The 23,740-nt window shown below is 36.7% G+C and overlaps 1 protein-coding gene across 20 annotated transcripts in view; it reads right to left on the minus strand.

Annotated features, from left to right (window-relative positions):
* Positions 1 to 23,740, minus strand: part of MGA (MAX dimerization protein MGA) — a 145,854-nt gene that overhangs the window by 18,365 nt on the left and 103,749 nt on the right. For 4 of the 20 annotated variants that reach the window (XM_070378178.1, XM_070378176.1, XM_070378175.1 and 1 more), the window contains exons 10-15: positions 11,246 to 11,472; positions 9,678 to 9,854; positions 8,996 to 9,068; positions 7,166 to 7,683; positions 4,652 to 4,949; positions 2,731 to 3,357 (exon numbers count right to left, since the gene is read on the minus strand). In XM_070378178.1, coding sequence (XP_070234279.1) covers positions 2,731 to 3,357; positions 4,652 to 4,949; positions 7,166 to 7,683; positions 8,996 to 9,068; positions 9,678 to 9,854; positions 11,246 to 11,472 — 1,920 coding nt within the window. Of the gene's footprint in view, positions 1 to 2,730; positions 3,358 to 4,651; positions 4,950 to 7,165; positions 7,684 to 8,995; positions 9,069 to 9,677; positions 9,855 to 11,245; positions 11,473 to 23,740 lie in introns of those variants that run through there. The other 16 variants (XM_070378181.1, XM_070378180.1, XM_005903968.3 and 13 more) reach the window with 16 other exon arrangements.

The raw sequence follows: 23,740 nt of genomic DNA on the forward strand, positions 1-23,740 counted from the left end.
TTAATATGTAATATGCACTCTGCCCAAAAAAGTATCAAATTTCTAAAAGAAAGTGATGCTCCTTAACATTTACATGACAAATTACTATAGAAGATCCATGATTACTTTTGAAAAGGAAATAACAACACAAGACCAAACTGATTAAAAAAAAATAGTGTGCAACTTTTTAAACAAACAAAAAAATCATCTATCTTATGTGAGAAACATGTTAAAGTAAAACATTCTTAATTTCCTGAAAATTTCTATTCAAATTGAGTTTTACAGAATGATTCAAAACCAAATTACTCCCAAAGCAGCCTCTAATATACACACTAAATAAGTGATTATTTATTGCACTGGGTGAGAGGGGAAGAAGAGAAAGACAAAAGGATGAAAAGTCAAATGAAAAAGTCAGAGGTCTAAATCCCCAAGTTGGGATCCACTTTATGAAACTATAACAAAATCACATACTTCCTTAGAAGTTGGCAGTGATGTGAGTCAGCTCCTTTTATAGAAGAGCAGATAAGAAAATATACAACTAGTATTTCCTCAAGTAGTATTACATAAGATACTTTAAGGTGGTATGTCATATAGAATAACACCATATTATACTGTCAGAATTTTAATCTTTTGATTAAATACAGAAGAAATTATGTCTCTAATATTATGTCTTTAATATTAAAATTAAAAAAAAAAAGACTATGCCAGCATTTTCTAACTTCCTTCATTAACAGAGAACAAGTCACATGTTAAAAATACACAGGAGCTGGCTGGTATTTGATACTTTTTATTATTATTGGTTCAGTTTATTTATTTAAGAGACTATCCTCCATTCTGGCAAGTAATGCTGGTTTCCAATTACAGTAATACTGCTCCTTTTAAAAGTATACTTAAGTGAACAACTGACTTGATTTAAATAACAATAATAAATCAATTATATGAGAGTACAAATGGGAATCAGAGCAAAATACCTGAACGTATGTTCTGAGTGACTGAAATCTGAGAGAAAATGAACTACAAAAGGTAAACACCTTCACAGTTTCATGACATAATTAAAAATATAAAGAAAGGTTAGAATACATGATTTAGAAGACGTGACCAGTTAAAATATGACAAGATGTGAACTGTGAGTTTCAAAAGGAAATCAAAAAGGCTTCATCAAACACAATCTTACTTTTGAAATAATATTATTAGCCATTTTTGGTACGTGTGTTGACAGGAAGTAGCAAAAGACAACAAAATTGACACTGTCATCCACTTTTCCTTTCAACAGCACTTCAATTTATAAATCCCTTTCCTAAAATATCTACAGGGATTTAAACCATGCCCCTGAAGACAAAAATATTTAGTAGGAAAACTATCAATAACCAAGACAGAACTGTTGTCAGTTATTTTATTCCCCCTTATATCCTGTAGGGGCTTCCCTGGTGGCTCAGATGGTAAAGAATCTACCTGCAATGCAGGAGACCCAGCTTCAATTCCTGGGTCAGGAAGATCCTCTGGACAAGAGAATGGCAACCCACTCTAGTACCCTTGCCTGGAGAAGTCCATGAACAGAGGAGCTTCATCAGCTATAGTCCGTAGGGTCACAAAGAGTTGGCCACAACTAAGCAACTAACACACACACTATATCCTGTATCTCTCACACTCCTTTCCATACTAATTCTTCTTTGAGTCTACTAAGTTACTTTAGCTGGTTGAATTAGGATATAAAAGTGACCAAAGTGTGAACTATTTCTATTTCAAATTCACTTAAACTAAGTCAACAAGAGAAAAAAATTAACTTTAACTAAAAAGTTGACATATAAAATATCCGAGTCCTAAATAAAGAAATATGCTTCCCTACTTCTATTTCAATCAGTTTATGTATAATAATTAAGAGAATGTATAGTATATAGGAGTTGGGCTGATTCACAAATGATTTTTACTAGGCAAGAGGACCTTAAAAAAAAAAAAAAAGGACCAAGAATTTTAATCTTAAGCAAGAGAAAAGACCTTCAGCTTGGCTGCAACATAAGTAGAAGCCCTCTGATCTGTCCTTTTTAAATATAAAGCAGCAGCTCTCCCACTCCCAAAACTGGGCACACCTACATTTGGTTCCCTCAGAGACATGAGCCCTTAGCTCTCAACACACAAGAGCTGCTGCACTTCCTCCTGCACCCACTTTAATGGCTGCTCTACTGGCTGAGTTCCACTCCCAAATGTAGCATTTCCATTCTAATGCTTTTGAATATTTTTAATTTCCTGAGAAAATCTCTAGCTCCACTAAACCATCTGTTAAGGCTGTTTATCTTGAAGGTTAATAGTTTTTATTAGCATTCTGGGGCTTCCCTGGTAGCTCAGACTGTAAAAAATCTGCCTGCAATGCAGGAGACCTGGGTTCAATACCTGGGTTGGGAACATCCCCTGGAGGAGGAAACAGCTACTCACTCCAGTATTCTTGCCTAGAGAATTCCATGGACAGAGGAACCTGGCAGGCTAGAGTCCATGGGATTGCAAAGAGTCAGACATGACTGAGCGACTTTCACTCACTCACTGGTTACAAAACTGCACAAATGTTCACTGACTGTACTAACCCTGTATTTACCATGAAGTCCATTATTTTTTGTGTTCAGTTTTGCAGAATGTAAAGTTTGTTTTTTTTTTTCCTGTTATAGCAGAAACACTTGATATTTACCTGTAATTCTATCAGAACCACAAAGTTATATAACCAGCTATAAAATAAACCAGCTTGTAACATCTAGGCCTTACCTGGTCTCTGGCTCACTGGTGGACTCCCATCAATTCCCGAGAGTATAATGGGAACAGAGCTCAGAGATGAAGTTGGTGTGGTCACCATGGAAGAAGATGCAGCTGTGGTCACCACGACTATGGAGGTGGAGGCAGTGGAAGCAACAGGAAGAGTTATGGTTGGAGGAGATGCTACCAAAGACTTAGGAAAAGCAACTGAAGCCACAGGGGTAGTTATCCCAGTCGTTTTGATAAGGTTCAAAGTGGCTGTAGACTGGGTAGGTGTTACAAGGGTGCTGGTATTAGTTTCAGAGACCTCAACAACCCCTGCAGTGGTGGCACCAGAAGAATAAGTAGTTTCTTTAGTTCCCACGTCAGATAGAGCAGTCGTAGGTGTCACAGCAGGAACATTTTCTAAAAACACTTGAGGGGTGGTAGTAGTGACAGCAGCAGTCACAGAGCTGCACACCTGAACTGGCTCAGAAGAAACCACAGGTGTGACGACCATTACTGGAGAAGGTCTGATACTGAACTTCTGTGGCCCTGTTAGGGGTTGGGGTGTGCTAACTCCAGGGATCTTCTGCTGCAGGGCTCCAACTTTACTCATCACAAACTGTGTGAACACACCACCAGGAGAGGGTCGAGCCGCTGCAAATAAAAATTTGCAGGTCAAAAATCTTCAGTTCTCATATTTCATCCTTGTAGTGATTGTGTTTATCAACATTTATTGTGCACCACTGGGTCAATTTCTTACAGGTATGTACCTGTAATTTCCACTCACAGAAGTCAAACATACCTGTCCACCCAAACCTAACTTTCAAAGTTCTAACAACTAAAGGGAATAAAATTGGATGTTCCTTCTGAAATTCCTTTGGTTATGCAATACAGTCTAACTGCCAGAACACTAAAAAGACTGTATAGCACAGCAGCACACAACTTCAGCATCTAAAACAGAGGAAGAAAGTAAGGAAATTGTATTCCTAATTCTAATTTTAAAATCTGTTTGCACCACTTCCTTCTGTCACAGCACCTCTACCTCTTTATTGCTGTCCTTTTACAAAACAGTAAAGTTTTGCATTTTAGAAATATGCAAAAAGACATTTCAGAAGAGGCCAGGATAAGACGATCCTTTTTTTTTTTTTTTTTTAAGATCACCAGTTAAAGCTACCTTTTTAACAAGAGGTAGAAAGAGTTCTTTTTAAGGCAATGCCTATACTCCATCTTCACACAACTCCAGCATTTAGCCAGAGATTTCAATTTCCTATTAAGAGGAATAAAAACACAGCAAATGACATTTTTATTTAACATTTCTAAACAGATGTGAAAAAACAAAAAGAGGAATCCAATAAAATCAACTGTATATACTGTCAATTCTAAAACACAAATGATTTAAGGAGGCAATTTATTACAGACTCTAACACTAAGATGTTAAATAAATTAGGTTTTTACTCACAGAACAGGGATAAATATAATAAATCAATGTTCCCAGAATTACGTTTTACAAGAGCCTTCTACTCTAAGTCTATACTAACATAATGCATTTTGATTTTGCTAGCTCCTTGGTTTCATAAATTCAGGGAACATACATACGATTGGTTACCAAAAACACCAGTCCTCATAGGAGAAATAGTAAATTAGGGAAAGTACTCAGGAATATGTATTCCCTTCTGCAAAACAAAATTAAAAAGCTAAGTCTTTTCTATGTTAACAAAACCAGTCTAAACGTCTGGGAAATAACTATAAAACTATAACTCAATTTATTTAGTACTGTAGGTCATCAGAAGAGTTACTAAAAAAATATTTAAATTCAGGCAAGATAAACATCAAGAAAAAAAAGTACCAACTTCTATATTTCTCTAAGTTTTACAACCTCCATATCTGTATCCACTGGCCCAGCACCAAGTCACAACCCTTCCCAAAACATATAAACAGTCCAACTTACCAATTGGTCTTTTCGCCGGGACAAACGCCTTCAGATTCTTCCCAGGGCGATTTGTTGTAGTGCCAGAAGATGATGCCGTTTTGGAATTGGATGTTGAAGGCAACAGGGTGCGTGGTTTCCTGGATGCAGCCACCTTGGCATTGGATGCTACCTTGGAGATGACAGTACTGAGGGTTGAGAGGTCCAGGACTGAGGGTCGCAACCTGCCTGTGATATAAGCAGCTAGCCTATTGGCTGGATGCAATGCCCCCATCTGTCCCAATAGCAACTTAGCCTGCGGGTAACTCTTACCATTAACCTGAAACAAGTGGCAAAGAGAAATTCTGTAAAGATAAAATTCTCTTGCTAACTCATCTCCCTTGACAAGGGTTTCATTTTTACAAGGTTTTAAAAGTCTAATTTTTCAGATTTAAAGGGAAAAAGAAATGGACTTTTCCCATTTGGTATAATCTGAGTATTTAGGAGATGAAAAAAAAATGCTGCCATCTGATATTCTCAACTAATCTCATCTCCTTCATTTTGGAAGTTTAAAAACAGAAACTCATCATACCTGCATTCTAGATTTGTGGAAGATACAGTCAAATCTAAGGAATCATCCAATTGTTTTACTTGTCAATAAGCAATTATGGTTGAGCTATTAATAATCATCAGCATAAAAATGAGTAACTGTGTTCCACAGAATCTCTCTGATGAGACCAGAGGCATAATGAAGCTTTCTCACAAGGGTCCTTAATATTTGAAAAATACATGGAAGTCTGCTTTAACTTATGAGAAAGTCACTGTTACAAATACCTAAGCCACAAAGTCACCTTAGTTTTCAGTTTTCAAAAAATTCAGTTTTGAAGACAACTATCTTCATCTTTTGCACAAAACTTGGACTCAAAATAAATGCTAGTTGAAATTCATTGTAATTTTTTTTAAGTTGCCACTAAATTGTCAGAAGAAAGTGAATCAATGAATGAGGTAAAGATTCTTCTCTATTGCCTGAGTTGACAGACTGCCCATCTTACACAGGAGAATCATTTTAAAAAGAAAGAAAACAAAACTTCCCAAGTTTCTTACTTAAGTTCTCTATGTCTTATTGCTAAATGACTACAGAAGAAATCTTTTTCCGTCTCTCTTTTCCATCATTTAAAGGGGTGAGGAAGTGGAGTAAGGCAGAGAAAATCCTACTCTCTAAATTAATAGAGAACTGGTCAGGAGAAGAGCTACACCAAGCTACTCCCTCTTCTAAGACACAAAAATTATTCTGTTACTTAGATAAAACTGTTATTTCCAGACAGATCAGGTATATATTTGCCCCGAGTTTGATCCAAAGAATATGATCTTTCCATCCTAGAGTAAACTTTCCTGCACAGTTTTCCAGGCTCTGTGGAGTCTGGATCAGATACTCCTGTCTTCTCCTTTGGGACTTGCTCTGAAGACTACTCGGCAGCTTTTCCAAAGCATACCTTACAGTGGCCTGACTGCTATGCAGGTTCATATTTTATGGGGGCATTCTGAGTCCTAGACAGGAGAACACAAAATTTCTATGACTATTTGAAGGGGGCCTAGTTTCACTAAAATATCAGGTAAGTTGCTATTCTCAAAGCATCAATCAGTAAATTAAACAAGGAGAAAACACTCTCATCATTAAGAGTTTAAGAAATATCAACAGAAGCAGTTACATGGTAACTGCAATAGAAAGTTTTTAATTAAGTAGATCAGTTATAATGGTGGCACAGTCCTTAACCCAGAGAAGCAGCTGAGCTAGTGAAGTCAAGTAACCTTAGCAGTAATGTCAGACAGGACCCCACATTTGGTACTCTGATATAAAAGTGCATTTAATGTCACTGAACAAAAGGAGAAACTCTTTTGGACCTATGACTACATTTTACCTCAGAACTTTCCTTCAAAAAGATTTTCTACATGCCAGTGTAATTTTACTAATATATCTGTCTGAAGTACTACGTAGCAAGGATATAGATATTTGCCCTATAACAATGATTAGACTGGCAAGAACTCTATGAATCAAATAAAGATAAAATATGTAAACTGTGGCTCAATTTGTTAAAAATTTATGTATTTGAATAACATCTTCCTAAATTTAAATTTTCTCCCAAGTTTTCAAACATATATTGCTTATCTTAAAAATTAACTTCACTTCATTTTATTTTAAAAGTTATCTGCTAATAATAATCCCAAGAACTAGACTGAATCCCTTACTATTCTTGCTTGACTGTCAAAATATCACTATAGCCTAGGTAAAACAGCTTAAAGGCAACTTTCTAGAAAGACTAAAAAGAAAACTATAAGCTCATACAGGGCTCTACCTTTCTGTTTGTAAAATGTGCCAAAAATTCACCCTGGGTATACATCTAACCTAGGCCTATTACAAAAAGAGATGACGATTTTGTCACCCAGTTCCCAAGGAATGCAAAGATAAATAATGTAAAGCCCACAAAGGGCTGTGAAAAATCAAGGTGGTACCTAAGTATAAAAAGGTGCTACATCCAGATTAAAGATAATTCTCACCTGGATAAGCCCAGATGTGCTTGAACTGGGTTTACGTTTATAGGCCACAAGCTTCCCTGCAGGAGAAAGCCCTGCATAAAAGGGCAGACCTTTGCCTCCATGTAATCTCTCCCTCACTGAATCCAGGGCATCTGTCTGCACGGGAGAGACATCATCCATTTTCCCAGGGGATAATGGACCGTCAGGAGTCTCTGATCCAGATTTCTCAGCCATATCATCTTGATCTTGACATGATGGCATAGAGATTTTCACACGAGAAGAATAAACAGGAGGATTCTTTTCACCCCGGCTCTTTCGCTGAGAAGCCAACTCAATGATGAAGCTGCCCACCTTAAGTGACTGTGGCATGTTGCTATTGATGTGCTGGGATAAGATGCTCAAAATCTTGTTCCGATCCTCCTCCCAGTTGCAGTCTGAGATGATCTCGATCAGTTTGGTGGGACCACCAGGTGACCTCTGATGCACATAGGAGGTAGAAGCTGATTCCCCTTCATTGCAGGAAGACTTCCAGCTCTTTTCTGGTAAGGAATTGAAAGATATTTCTGCATTATAGCATTTTGTTCTGAACTTTGAAAGATTTTCATTTTTCCTGAGTTCTCAGAAAAGTGCCAGGAGCATAGATATTCAACAGTTGCCCAGTATCCCATTCCCATGGACTTTCAGTGGTAAACTGACACTCACAATTTGGGAGTTTTCCATGAAAAAAAGAAAGATTCCAGAAAATCAGACTATAATAGTCTTCACTATTCTACTCATTGGGCCCTCTTAATAAAAGTGAATCCCTCTTGAGATTGCTCTAAAAAGCCATTAACTATTACATAAGAAGGTACTATCTTGCAAACAAAGTATATAACCAGGGTTAGGCTTATATAGTATAGTGTACTTGCTATCCATATAAGCAAAGCAAAGACACTTGCAAGATGCTTTGTAATATGTGAGAGGTAGAGTCAACCCTAAAGAACAGCAAGAAAGATGATGTTTTTGTTGGGGAAAAAAACCCTTGCACTCTACCTCTAGTTTCCACTGCAAATATTTCAGAACTACTTCTGTGCCTCTGGATATGATTGTTCCACTTCTACATTTGATGCAAGACCATGCACACCTCAAGTATGTTTACATTCATGGCAACACATTAACTAAATATACATTTCACTAGCTAGATTTCTATAGCAGGATCTCCCAACCAATGTACTACAGTTATCAATACATCAGGACAGCGATCCCCTCAGCCTTCAGGGTGATCATGCTAACAGGCACCCTCTCCACTTGCCTCAATGTGCTAGCAACATTATCACTTTTGTATGTGTATCATGCCATAAAAAAAGTTTAGGAGACACTGCTGCTTAAATGTCTGATGTCTTAAGAAGCAAAATCAAAAACAAACAGTTAATTCCCTAGACACTACCTTCATCATACTAATTCTAGCAGTAACATTTACTAGATAAATCAGTGATACTCCTTCCTTTCTCCCTCTGTATTCTCCAACTGCAGCAACTATTGAAAATCTCAGGTAAAATTTCTGTAACTAATGATGTCAATATTGCTGAGGTTTGTAAAGGAGTTTAAAAAAAATCACCGACCTCATCCTGTTTCTTACAACACACCATACCACGAATACCAACAAATTGTACTTCTTAGAACAGGAGTGTTAAACACAGCAAAAAACTGGGAAAAAAACTTACCTGTAGTCTCTATTTTTACCAAAACTAGAAACAAGGTAGGTAGACATGCTCTGGATTGGTAGCTTTGGTTCCCCTTCATTATTAGTACAGTCCATACCTATATATTAATAATCACGATCAAATGATAAGTCATAGTTTTCATTCTGACCTTGTGATTTATCAGAATCATCCTCCAGGTCACAAGTGAGTGGTTTCAAAGGCTGCTGTTCAGAAGCTGGCTCCTGACAAAGAGAACAACACAAATACTTCAATTCAATACATATTTAGTATCAAGAGAGTAGGACATATGAATTAAATCTCTCAAGGAAGCCTAAAATAATAGAAAAATTAAAGTACTCAAAGAACATCTTGACATCCACAGGCACAGTTGCATTACCATCACACTATACAACCATAAAAACAAGTAGTCTTGCTGTTTAACGTCTGTGATAGTGACTGAGTTACCAAGAAAACAATTAACATTGCATTTTATAGTGTAATTCTAATAAAGAAGGAAAAATATTTGATGTTTAATGAAACAAGTTTCAACTATTTAGAAAATTCACCAATGCAGAAAGATTCAAATCCTAATAAACCACATTATTAAAACCAAAAATGTTTAAATTTTCAAAATTACTCCTACTTCAGAAAGAGTAATACTTTTAAAATGACCTTAAGGGAGTATGTTCTAGAATAGGTATGCAGAGAAACATAAATTGATATGCACATTATGTAAACCTTCTCTGCCCCTAAAGAATTATTTCATATTATACCAACAGTAATGCAAATTCTAATACTAGCAGCAAGGAACTGGAAGTTAAAAAGAGAAATCTATGCAATAAGGAATTCACCTTTACACTACAGTTCTCAGGACTAGAATGACATGAGCCCTGCTGCTGAAATGATGGGGATGGTGATGGTGATGGTTGTCTCTCTTCCTCTTTTTTTCGTTCATACACTCGAACTCGGGCACAAGTCATCATACTTTCAAAGTACAAGTAGACTGGATCCTTGTCTTCTTCCCGGATCTGTAAGTTTCATACAACAAAACATTCCAAATATTGGGGGGCAAGGTCTCCAGGATTCCAAAAGGAAAAGGATGTAATCTTTGCTTCTATTACAACACTTAAAAATTTTTAATGCAAACTTTAAATAGTACAATTACAGTTTGTATGTGCTGACTCTTGGGGCAGTCAGAAAGGATCTGTTTCTCTTTTAAGAAAATTCAGCACACCAGAGCAGTGGTTCTCAAATTATCTGCAGTGAAGGATAAATTTCTTAATTACCTGTCACACACAGACTGATATTTTTGAAAAGACAGTAAAATAAATTACTAGAAAAACAAAGATCAAGTTTTTCAGTATTAGATTTAATAGATAAAAATTTCTCTACCAACTTGTGGCAAAAGTTTCTAAATATCTCCTTTTTGATAATAACACAGTGTTATTGTGGCACTTAAAATTATCATAAATATATATCTACATGTTTACCTGTTTTTATACTTATTTCATCACAGACTAGTAACAAACAGTTATATATTAGCACTGTATAGAGACCACACTAAATAGCACTGTACTGAACAATCTTTCTTCAATTTAATTAAACAGAAAGACTGAAATAGATTTACTAATAATCAGAACTGCTTAAGCTATTAACACAAGAGAAGCATTAGATCTTCTACCTATTGTCTTCATCTGGTCATGCAACTATTCTTTTAAACCTTAAACTTTATTGTATATAAAGACAATATGCTTTAAAAAGATCACAGTGACTCTTTAAAGTTTCTTCCTAATGCTTTTCTAATAGTGCATACTACATCTCAATCACTCAATATTCTATACTACAGGAGTAAGAGAACCTTTAGAAGACTTTTGCCAAGTCATTTTTTTAAAAGCCAATTTGATATGATCCTCCTAAAGAGAGATTTAGCTATCTTTAAGAATTATAATAATCCTGCACAGGTCCAAGTACAGCTTTTCTTCAATAGTAAATCCTACAGTATACTATATGATCCTCAGTTGGTTGAGTCCACACATGCAGAACCACAGGCACAAAAAACTAACTGTAGCATTACACGCGGACTTTCGACTGCACAAAGGGTCTACACTCCAAACCCTCCCTGTTGTTCAAGGGTCAATTGTACTACTATTCACTCTACTTTTATGACATTTTTAAAATTAGTTTATTTTTTATTGAAGGATATTGCTTTACAGAATTTTGCTGTTTTCTGTCAACTTTTATGACACTTTTTAAATGCCATCAATTAAACTGACTAAATCAGAAAGGGAGATGGCTTGCAGACATACTACCTGAAAGCACCATGATTCACAAAATATAAACCAAAAATCTGGTTGAAACCCATTACCTTTACAAATGATTTTTATAACTTTCAATAAAAGATGTATAACGCCAAGCTTACCACAGGATTGGGTTTGGGAGTATATGCCCTTGCAGGTTTAATTCCAGTGAGTAGTTTGCCCTTCACAGTAGTAGATAAAACTTCTGGCTGAGGCAACAACAATGGTTTCATAGGCTCAATGACAGAAGGCGTTGGGATATACACTGGTTCTGGATCTACTTCACCTTCTACTTTTACCCACAGTGGGTAATGTCGGACAGGCTGTTCAGGTTCTGTTTCACAGATAGCTTAACAAAAGGAAAGGTAAGGCAAAAGTTAACTGAGGCACTGTCAAAATATTCTCCCTCACAAAAAGCATTAAATCATTAAAATAATCCAACAGATAGATACCCCCTAAGAAACCTTTAGTTGGCCCTCATGAACCTTAATTAATTTATCTATTAACCAAGTATTTGTTGAATAGCTATTATAAATCAGACACTGTTTTAGATCCAAGAGTGAAAACAGCTATGACTAAAACAAAGTTCTTGCCTTCAGAGAGTTTATAATCCACAGGAGAAAACAATCTAATAAACATATAGTATCAAGTAATAAGAACAACACAGAAAAATATAGATGGATAAATAAAGGATAAAGAGTTAACAGGAGATGCTATTATAATTAACATGATCAGAAGAGGCTTTCTCTATTATCCTGGAAAGATAATCATTCTATGTTACACTTTTTAATTTTACAAATAACAACAAGTACTTTTTGAACCTCACTATCTGCAGATTCTAAGCACTTACTATGTTTTAATTCATGTAACTATAACAGTAGTCCTTGAGATATTATTATTTCCATTTGGTTCCAAATAGGAAAAGGAGTATGTCGCGGCTGTATATTGTCACCCTGCTTATTTAACTTATATGTAGAGTACATCATGAGAAACATTGGGCTGGAAGAAGCACAAGCTGGAATCAAGACTGCCAGGAAAAATATCAATAACCTCAGATATGCAGATAACACCACCCTTATGGGAGAAAGTGAAGAAGAACTAAAGAGCCTCTTGATGAAAGTCAAAGAGGAGAGTGAAAAGGCTGGCTTAAAACTCAACATTCAGAAAACGAAGATCATGGCATCTGGTCCCATCACTTCATGGCAAATAGATGGGGAAATAGTGCAAACAGTGGCGGACTTTATTTTCTTCAGCTCCAAAATCACTGCAGATGGTGACTGCAGCCATGGAATTAAAAGACTCTTAAAATAAAATAAAATAAAATAAAATAAAAGACTCTTGCTCCTTGGAAGAAAAGTTACGACAAACCTAGGCAGCATATCAAAAGCAGAGACATTACTTTGCCAACAAAGGTCCGTCTAGTCAAAGCTATGGTTTTTCCAGTAGGCATGTACGGATATGAGAGTTGTACTGTGAAGAAAGCTGAGCACTGAAGAATTGATGCTTTTGGACTGTGGTGTTGGAGAAGACTCTTGAGAGTCCCTTGGACTGCAAGGAGATCCAACCAGTCCATCCTAAAAGAAATCAGTTCTGAATATTCATTGGAAGGACTGATGTTGAAGCTGAAACTCCAATCCTTTGGCCACCTGATGGGAAGAACTGACTCATTTGTAAAGACCCTGATGCTGAGAAAGATTGAAGGCAGGAGAAGGGGACGACAGAGGATGAGATGGTTGGATGGCATCACCGACTCAATGGATCTGAGTTTGAGTAAACTCTGGGAGTTGGTGATGGACAGGGAGGCCTGACCAGCTGCAGTCCATGGGGTTGCAAAGAGTCCTACACAACTAAGCAACTGAACTGATACTTTGTAAAAGCTGAGGTTCAGAGAAGTCCAATAATAAGAGGCAGAACCTGGATCAAACCCAATCAATCTGGTTCCACAGCTGTTACTGTTGCCTTCTGATGACAACTTCTATTCAGAAGTCAGCCTGAACTCAGCATAGAAGCAAGAATACATCAACAGGAACGCAAAGAAACCTGACTAAGACGAAATCATACCATCTACAAGTTCTACACAAAGGAAAACACGCACTGATTCTTAACCAAATTAAATGGAGGATTTGGTTAACAGGCTGCTGGCTTCTTTTTCAAAAGCAAATTGTCCATTCCCATCAATAAGACAAGAGAAGCAAACACTGTGTTTTGCATTTCAATGATCAGTGCTCAGAGAGGATAGCTCTAAACCAAAGACCCACAATCTTTGCCTAAAATCACATAAAAGGACCAACTGACACTTAATCTTGCATAACAAAGCAGTATCCAAACTGCTACCTGATCTCATAAGAAGTCCATATGCTCTGAACACTAAGACCCAATTACTGATGAATAATTTTGTCTATAAGTCTCCTAAGTCTAACATCATTCAGAGTATAACTATAAAATACTGAATAAAGGCTTAAAGATTAAAAAAACACAAAGGGGGAAAATACCTGAGCTAGAATGTGATTGAGTTAATTCATTAGCTACTTAGCAGCCTCTGTTATCCAACTTTTATAACTTAGCTTATTTATCACATAATTCACAAAGGCTGTTAAAACCCCAGTATTCATTCAGGTATTCAAATATTTGAACATTCATATGTATCAGACTTTGTAGACACAGTAATGAACAAAACTGATCAAAAAATCTTGCTTTCATGTAGGTTATATTTAAGTTGTAGAGGGAAGAGGGTAAGACAGTCAATAAACAGGGAAAATAATGAAAATATGTTGGATTTTCAAGTGCTTATGAGAAAAAACCAAGCCCAGAGAAGTATTGATAAACTGTTTAGTGAGTATGTATGAGTATATATCTTAAGGGGGATGGTTGCAATTTTTAAAAGGGTAACCAGGGTGCCCTTACAAAAAGGTGGTGTATACAGAGCCTCTATCACTTATTTGGTTAAAGCTTTGTTGTCTAGTTCTATGAATTATTTCACACATTTTAATTTTACTACAAAAATAAAAGGCTTCAGGTCAAGCAATATTGTCTTGCCTCTTTCAATCATCTTTTAAGGACTTTCTAAGCCTCCATAAACTAAGGATTTACTAAGAACCCTTTTCATCGTTTTTTTCTTTTGAAAACAATAGCTCATAACTTCACAATACTTCCAAAGAAAACCTCTTAAAATGTCTAAACATATTAATTCCTCACAGAGAATCAAAAACAACTCTAAATTTTGTGGATAAAACAGAAATTGTGGCTCCAGTAAATAGGAGAGTTCACAAAATCTATTGAATTGAGTTCTGCTGAGGACAGTGTTAAGATTGGAATGACAGTAACTAGGGTAAGCATTAAAAATTAAGACTACCATTGGCAGAGACTACACCTGAAGCCATGAAAATGGACAGACTCCACACAAGACCTAGAACAACAGTCCACTTCCTCACACTTCCTTAACCCCGCTTGACTCCTTTACACAGTCTGGAATCCAAGACTGAACGCTTCTCTTTCCCCCTCACAATACACTTGAGATACTCCTACCTTTCATCCGAAACCCAGATAAAGGAAACTAGCAAAGGCACATTGAGGGGAGAGCCAGAGTAGCATATATTCACAGAAGCCAAGAACAGAAACCTGTTTCAAGAAAAAAGTAATATCCCCTTCTTTCTATTCAAATGCTTTCTAATACACACCATCTTCCCAAGGTTCCGGAGCATTATCATTTTGCCTTCTGAGTTCTCAAAAAGCCTTTTGTTCATGATACTTAAAACATGGCACTTTTGTTATTGTGGCACTTAAAATTACCATAAATATATATCTACATGTTCACCTGTTCATCAAATTGACAGTAACTTCTTACAGACAGACTTAGTTTTAACTGTCTATATCTTAACTCCTCTCACTCCTAGCAGTGCCCAGAGTACTTGCTCCATGAATGAAGTGCTGGGCATATAAGTCCCAGAAAACTGCTATGCTAACAATCAGCATACTATATTCATCTCCCTCCCATTCTGAAGGCATTTTAAATCTCTTTATTGTGAAATATAATACCCATATGTACAGAAACAATGTATATACAACTTAATAGCAATACATATTAATACACAACCATGTAAACTCTATAAAGATTAAAAAATGAAATATCGCCACAAACCCCAGAAGCCTTTGCGTGCCTTTCTCATAATTCCTTCCTACAAGCAACTCACTTAAATTATTAGCCACCTCTCTGCATTCCTTTTTAACACCAAACATCACCACTAAACATCACAGCTTAATTTTGTCTGCTTTTGATATTAATTACAGAGATGTGTTCCCTGCCTTGCCTTTTTCCTTCTCACTCAACAATTTTCTAAAATATATCTATATTCTACATGTAAGTCATTTATTTTTACTGTAGTATATATTATTCCACTGATTATTCATACTATTATTTATTCATTCTAATGCTATCAGGTATCTGGGTTTGTTTTCAGGTTTTAGTTACTGTGAGTCATTGTGCCAAAACACTGTTGTAGAATGCAGTTCTGCTGGTTACTTTGGAGTCAACCTACTAGACTAAGGGCATGTGAGTCACCAATCCCAGCAGAAACTGTCAAACTACTTTCCAAAGTGCTTATACCAATTTACATTCCCACTAGCAGTACATCAAAGCTCCCATTTCTTAAGAGCTGATATCATCAGAGAATTTTAATTATAACCATTTTTGCAGGCATGCAGTAGAATCTTGCTGTGGATGTAGTTTGCATTTCCAATTATAAATGAGATGGTCAACATCCCTCCTCAAGTGCCTCTAAAAGACTTGCCCCCACTTAAAAAAAAATTTTTACACTTATTTGGCCATACTGCATCTTAGTTGTGGCATGTAGATCTTTAGTTACGGGATGATAACTCTGTAGTTGCTGCATGTGAAATCTCAGTTGTGGAATGTGGGATCTAGTTATCTGACCAGCGATCGAACCCAGGTCCCAAAGCACTGGGAGCACAGTCTTAGCCTCTGGGCCTTTTTTAAATGGGACTGCTTAGTTCTGATTAATCTACACTGATATCTCTATATATTCTGGATACAAGTCCCTAAATATTGCAAGTATCTATTTTCTCACTGTAGCTTACATCTTCACTTGCATTTAATGTCTTTAAGACCTGAGTTTCTCATTTTTAATTCATCAAAGATATTGGCTTAACCAAGAAGCTTGTTTGGATTTTTCTGTAAGATATTATGGAAAAACCTGAATGAACATTTTGGCCAACCCAAAAGGACAATCAGTCCCAAAAAGGACTGATTATTTCTCCTGTCACGCTTAAGAACCCTTCTACTAATATGAGATCATACACACACACATTTTTAAAAACATTATCTTCTAAAAGTTGTATTGCCTAGCTTTGACAATTGGGTCTGTAATCTATGTAGAAATTATCTCTATGTATAGCGTGAGGAATAAAGTTTCATATATTCCCCATATGGATACTCAATGATTCCACCAACATTTACTGAAGAGATCATCCTTTTCCTTACTCTTCTGCCATTTTTGTCAAATCAACTGTTCATGTGTTTGAGTCTAGTGCAGCCTCTCTATTTTGTCTACTGGTCTATTCAGTTGATACTCAAGCCAGAAGCATCTTTTTTTTGTTGTTGGCCATACCACACAGCATGTGGGATCCTAGTTCCCCAACCAGAGATCGAACCCTTGCCTCCTGTACTTGAAGCATGAAGTTTTTAACCACTGGACTGCCAAGGAAGTCCCCATCCCATCTTAAAATGAGAGTTCTATAACTTTTTTGACATTTAGCAAGCAAGACCTCCCGCCTTATTCTAGACTGCCCTGGCTATTTCTAGGTGCGTTTTTATATAAATTTTGGAATCAGCTTTTCAAGTTTCACATAAAAAGTTGTCACAATTTTGATTAGGATTGCAATGATTAGAACTGCAATGAAATTACAGATGAAAAAGAGAAGAAACACCATTACAATATTCAGTTTTGCTTGCTAGGAGTTTTTTGGGTTTGGGGTTTTTGTTGTTGTTGTTTAAGAATGGACACAGAAGTTTCTGGGGAGATGATGGAGTAGGCAGCACCAAGATATATGATTCTAGATGTGAACAATAACTGTACTGGCAGAATCTGATATATTTTGAAACTCTGGAGTCTGATGAAGAATTGCACCTTTCAGGGGAGGACTGGGACAGTAAACTTTCATTAGGTTCAATTTCAGTTCTTGGCACAATACCAGCTACTCATTCCTCATCACCTGGTCACCTGGCAAGCAGCTGTGCACATGTTCCTGGAGCAGCTTACAACACAGTGGGAGCCAGGGTGGGCAGAAAAGACCTTGTCCTCTAAATATCAGGGATTTCTGCTCTGACTGCTGCCTCTGGCCACAGACATGCAAAGAGGCAGGAAGCCATTGCTATTGAAGCTACCCACTTGGTTGCAAGGCCTTATCCTTCTGTCTTAGGTAACTTCCAGGGGGATTTAAAGGGACAGCACCCTTTCCTCTCTTCACTTTTCACTCATCCCCCTTTACAGGAGATAGACACTAAAGACTAGAACACTTGGGAAAAAAAAAAAACTTGCATATACAAGGAAAATTAGAAAGGGACTCTGCATGCCTAGGGCTTCCCTCATAGCTCAGCTGGTAAAGAATCTGCCTGCAATGCAGGAGACCCTGGTGTGATTCCTGTTCAGGAAACTGCCTTAGGGAAGGGACAGGCTACCCACTCCAGTGTTCTTGGGCTTCCCAGGTGGCTCAAACAGTAAAGAATCTGCCTGCAATGTGGGAGACCTGGGTTCAATCCCTGGGTTGGAAAGATCCCCAAAAGGAGGGCATGGCAACCCACTCCAGTATTCTTGCCTAGAGAATACCCATGGACAGAGGAGCCTGGAGGGCTACAGTCCCTGGGGTCGCAAAGAGTCGAACACAACTGAGCGACTAAGCACACACATGAATGCCTAAGGAAAGGCTTGACACAAAGACAGCTACAAGAGTCAAAAAAACAAAAAAAGTAACAACAAAAAAATCCGAAGGAAAAGAATCTGATTTCAAGTTGCCACATTATTAGATTCAAATGTCCAGTGTTTCACAAAACATCACAAAGCATAAAAAAAAAAAAAAAGTATGGCCCATTTCAAAGAAAAAAAATAAATCAACCATCCCTGAAAAAGACCAAAAGACAGATATACCTAAGACTTTAAAATAACTGCCTTAAAGATACTCAAAAAAATCAAGGAAGATGTGGAGAAAGTCAAGAAAACACCATGTGAAAAAGATGGAAATATTGATAATGAAACACAAAACCTGAAAAGAAACCAAAAAGCAATCCTGGAGCTTAAAAAGCACAGTAACTAAAATGAAAAATTAACTACAGGGACTCAAAAGGAGATTCAAACAGGCAAAAAAAAGAATCAGTGAATTTGAAGATAGCACCATGGGAATCATGGGAGTCTAAGAAACAGGAATAAAAGAGATTAAAGACAAGTGAATAGAACCTAAGGACCTGGGTGATACCATCAAACTTTAAAAAGAGAAAGACAAAGAATCTTGAAAGCAGAAAGAGAGAAGCAAATCATCACTTACAAGAGATCCTCAATAAAATATGAGCAGATGACTCATCAGAAACTCTGGAGGCCACCAGTGATCGGATCTATCCAAAGTGTTAAAAGAAAAATACTATCAACCAAGAAACCTAAATGTAGCAGAACTGTCCTTCCAGAGACAGAGAGAGAGAATTTAGTAGTATTATAACATATTCTGTAAATGTACTCTTCATTTTCTATAGAATTTGAGACTAATATGCATTTAAAGGGAAAAATCATTAGTATGAAAGTTAGTATTATTGTTATTTTTAGTTTATAACTCTAAATTTTGTTTTCTACATAATTTAAGAAATTAATGCATTTAAAAAATCATTTGCTTCTGAATACACAATGTATAAATATGTAACATTGTGACATTAACAATCAAAAGGTGTGGAAGTATAGCTATAAAGGAGCAGAGTTTTTTTTAATGTCAGTCAAGTTAAGTTGATACAAATTTAGAGTGTTATAACTTCAGGATGGTAAATGTAACCCCTGCCAACCAGTCCATTCTAAAGGAGATCAGTCCTGGGTGTTCTCTGGAAGGAATGATGCTAAAGCTGAAACTCCAATACTTTGGCCACCTCATGTGACGAGCTGACTCATTGGAAAAGACTCTGATGCTGGGAGGGATTGGGGGCAGGAGGAGAAGGGGACAACAGAGGATGAGATGGCTGGCTGGCATCACCAACTCGATAGACGTGAGTTTGAGTGAACTCCAGGAATAGGTGATGGACAGGGAGGCCTGGTGTGCTGCAATTCATGGGGTTGTAAAAAGTCAGACACGACTGAGCGACTGAACTGAACTGAACTGAACTGATGGTAACCAAAAAAATTTTAAAAGCTACACAAAACACACAAAGGGAAATGAGAAAAAAATTCAAACATTTCACAACAAAATACCAACTAAAAACAAAATAATACAGTAATGCAGGAACCGAGGAACCGAGGAGTTATAAAGTATACAGAAAACAAACAGCACAATGACAGAAAATCCTTCTTATAGATTACTATTTTAAATATAGATTAAAATCTCCATCAGAAGAAAGACTGGCAAGTATTGATTAAAAACAAAAAAAACAAAAAAAAAAACCCATGATCTAATTATATATCCTGTCACCAAGAGACTCACTTTGAGATCCAAAGGCACAAACAGGCTGAAAGTGACAGAAAATGATAATCCATGCAAACAGTAACCAGAAAAGAATAGGGATGGCTATACTAAGATCAAAGTAAACATCAAATCAAAAAAACAGACAAAGAAGGATGTGTGTGTTAGTCACTCAGTCATGTCCAACTCTTTGCAACCCCAGAGACTGTAGCCCAGTAGGTTTCTCTGTCCATGGAATTCTCTAGGCAAGCATACTGGAGTGGGTAGCCCATTCCCTTCTTCCTGACCCAGGGATCAAACTTGGGTCTCCTGCATTGCAGGCAGATTCTTTACCATCTGAGCCACCAGGGAAGCCCAACAAAGAAGGGTGTCATATACTAATAAAATGTTTGATACATCCAGAAGAAATATTTACAAACATTCATACACCTAATGACAGACCATCAAAATACATGAAGCAAAAACTGACAAAACTGTTGTAGATGCCATCTTCTTCCATCATAAGGCTGTTTTGCCCACATTGAATGCCCGCAGTTTAGTGTAGCAGTCATTGCTGTATGTGAGATCTGCTGGATAACTTGCTGCAGCTTCTATACCAGTACCTGCTGCCTCTCCATGCATTTTTTTATATGTCATGGAGCTAGTTTCTTTCCATAAACCTTAAGAACCAAACACAGCTAGCTTCAAACTTTTCACCCTCTCTCAGAATACTTCATAGAATTCAAAACAATTACGGGCTTTTAGCTTAGGAGAATGTTGTGACTGGTATGATACTCTATTCAAACCACTGAAACTTTCTCAGTGTCAGCAATAAGACTGTTTTGCTTTTTTATCATTCATATGTTCACTGGAGTAGCACTTTAAGTTTCCTTCAAGAACTTTTTCTTTGCATTTACAACTTGGCTAACTGGTGAAAGCACTTCATAGCTTTCAGCCCATCTCAGCTTTTGACATGCCTTCCTCACTAAGCTTAATCACTTCTAGCTTTGATTTAAAATGAGAGATGTAAAACCATTCCTTTCACTTGAAAACTTAGAGACCATTGTAGGGTTATCAATTGGCCTCATTTCATTACTGTTGTGTCTCAGGACACAGGGAGGTCAAGCAGAGGGAGAGAGAGGGGAAATAGTAGCTAGAGTAGTCAGAATACACACAACATTCATTAAGTTTGCCATCTTGTATTGGTACAATTTATACAAGTGTACTAATAATGAAAAAATCTGAAATATTGTGAGAATTACCAAAATATGACACAGAGACATGAAAGGAGCAAACGTTGCTGGAAAAATGGTGCCAACAGACTTGCTGGACATCAATTGCCACAAACCTTCAATTTATAAAAACTGCAATATATTCAAATTACAATAAAATGAGGTATGCTTGTGAGTGTCTTTGTTTCTCCCAATTAGTGTCTTTGTTTCTCCCAATTACATCAGCTTTACAGTAAAATTAGGTAGTATAAGTCTACCAACTATGTCCTTGTTTATCAAAGGACTACTCTAAGTCCTTTATTTTCCGTATAAATTTTAGAAACAACTCACCAATTTCTACCTAAAGAAGCCTATTGAGGTTTTGACTGGAACAGAGTCAAATCTATAAATCAGTCTGAGGAAAACTGTATCTTACCAAGAATCTTCTGATGCATGAAAACTGTGTACCTCTCCATTTACTTAGGTGGCACAGTGGTAAACAATCCATCTGCCAATGCGGGAGATGCAAGAGATGTGGGTTTGATCCCTGGGTTGGGAAGATACCCTGGAAAACATGGCAACCCACTCCAGCATTCTTACCTGGAGAATCCCACAGACAGAGGAACCTGGCAGGCCACACAGTCACAGGCTTGCAAATAGTCAGACACAACTGAAGTGACTTAGCACGCATGCATGCACTCAGCACTTTTTTAGTATAAAGGATTTTCTTTTTTTGCAACTTTAGTCAGATTTATCCTTAAGCATTTCATTTCTTTGTATACTATTTTAAATGGTATTTTTAACTTCAATTTCAAGTTGTTCACTGGCATATATACAAATATACTATATCTTGATATTGCTGAATGCTGTAACCTCACTCAACTAACTTACACTTCTAGGAGTTTTGTAGATTTCCTAGAATTCCCCTATCTACGAAAAAGCCAATTTTATTTCTTCTTTTCCAACCTGGATGCATTTTCTTTTTCATGCCTTACTGGCTGGCTAGGCTGTATGATGTTAAACAGACATGATGCAAGAAGACAATCTTCTTCATTCCTAATCTCTGGGAGGAAGTACCCAGCCTTGTACCAAAATTAGTATGTTGGCTGCCAAGTTTTTTATAGATGCTCCTTATCAGGTTGAGGAAGTTTCTTTCTATTGCTAGTGTGCTTAAGGACTTTCATCGGAAACGGATTTTCCCAATTTTTCAAAATATCTATTGAAATCATATGAGATATATATATATTTTTTTAGAGTCTGTTATAAAAAAGAAAAAGTTTGTTATGGTAATGGTGAACTACAGTAATTACTTTCAGATGTTAAATCAACCCTGCAGACCTGGGATAAATCCCACTAGGCCATGACATATTTATCCTTAAAATATACGTAGATGTGACTTACTAAATTTTTATTTATAATTTTTATGTATGTTCATAACTGGTTTGAGTATTAGGGTAACACTGGTCTCACAGAATGAACCATTTTATGGATTGTTTGTAGAGACTGGATATTATTTCTTCCTTAAACAGTTTTGCAAACGTCACCATGAAGATATCTGGAACTCATGTCACTGTGGGAGTTTTCATTACAAGTTCACAGGTATAGGGCTAAGCAATTATTTCCTCTTCATGAGTCTGGCAACTTTGCAGTTTTTCAAAAAAACTTTTTCATTTCATCTAAGTTGTCCAATTTATCACTATAAAGTTGTTTCTAATATTTCCTTATTATCCTTTGAAAGTCTGTAGTAATGTCACTTCTCATTCCTGATATTGATAATTGGTATATTCTCCATTTTTCATAATCAGTTTCCTACAAATATCAATTTTACTGATCTTCTCTTTACATCAAGTTAACTTGCAGGTACACATTTCCAACAAAATTCTAAGCAGGTTGAGAAAGCAGGAATACCAGATTTTTATCCTCTGTCATGGCACCACCCCACAGCAGCTAAGTGGTGCTTTTATACTGTCTGCAGTATTTTTAGACAAACAAAAGAGTAAACAGGTGATAAGAGTGAAGGCCAAATTTCAGAAATCGTATCTTACACAGTAGAAAAAACACAAAGATTTGGAAAACTTGGGTTCAAATCCCTATTGCTCACTTAACAGCAATGTGACCTTGAGGAACAAGCCACTCAAATGCTTAAGCACTCAATTAGTGTATTTGTAAAATGGAGAAACCTCCTTATCACGAAAAGTTGCAAGATTTAAATAACATAACCCTTAGAGAGTGCTCTTCATAAAAACTATCTAATAATGTTAGCATCCCTCTGTCCACATCAATGAATTAATGGGCTGCTAATCACAGAAAAAAATTTAATGACCAAAAAAACCAATTGTTAAATGCCTAAATTTCACACATCAAAAACACTAATTTTTAATTTACACATTAACTGTAGAATAAATTCAAAAACACTAAAAATTCAAACTACAAAATGACACAAAATGAAAGGGACGTCTTCCACCACACGGTGTCAGAGTCCCATAAGTGACTACTTTCAACCATTTGTGTTCAGTTTTGGTAGTTATCTCAATAATCCTAAATAAAACACTTTATACTCAACTCCGTGATTTTAGCATTAGCTAGGGACTCAGTGTGATGAAAGATAAGGAAATTAGCATCCTAAACTTGTTCCACATCTCAACTTTTATCAGCTATAGAGCTGCTGCTGCTGCTAAGTCACTTCAGTCTTGTCCGATTCTTCGAGACCCCATGGACTGCAGCCTACCATGCTCCTCTGCCCATGGGATTCTCCAGGCAAGA

The sequence above is a fragment of the Bos mutus genome, chromosome 10 (genome assembly GCF_027580195.1).
Source record: "Bos mutus isolate GX-2022 chromosome 10, NWIPB_WYAK_1.1, whole genome shotgun sequence".
NCBI lineage: Eukaryota > Metazoa > Chordata > Mammalia > Artiodactyla > Bovidae > Bos > Bos mutus.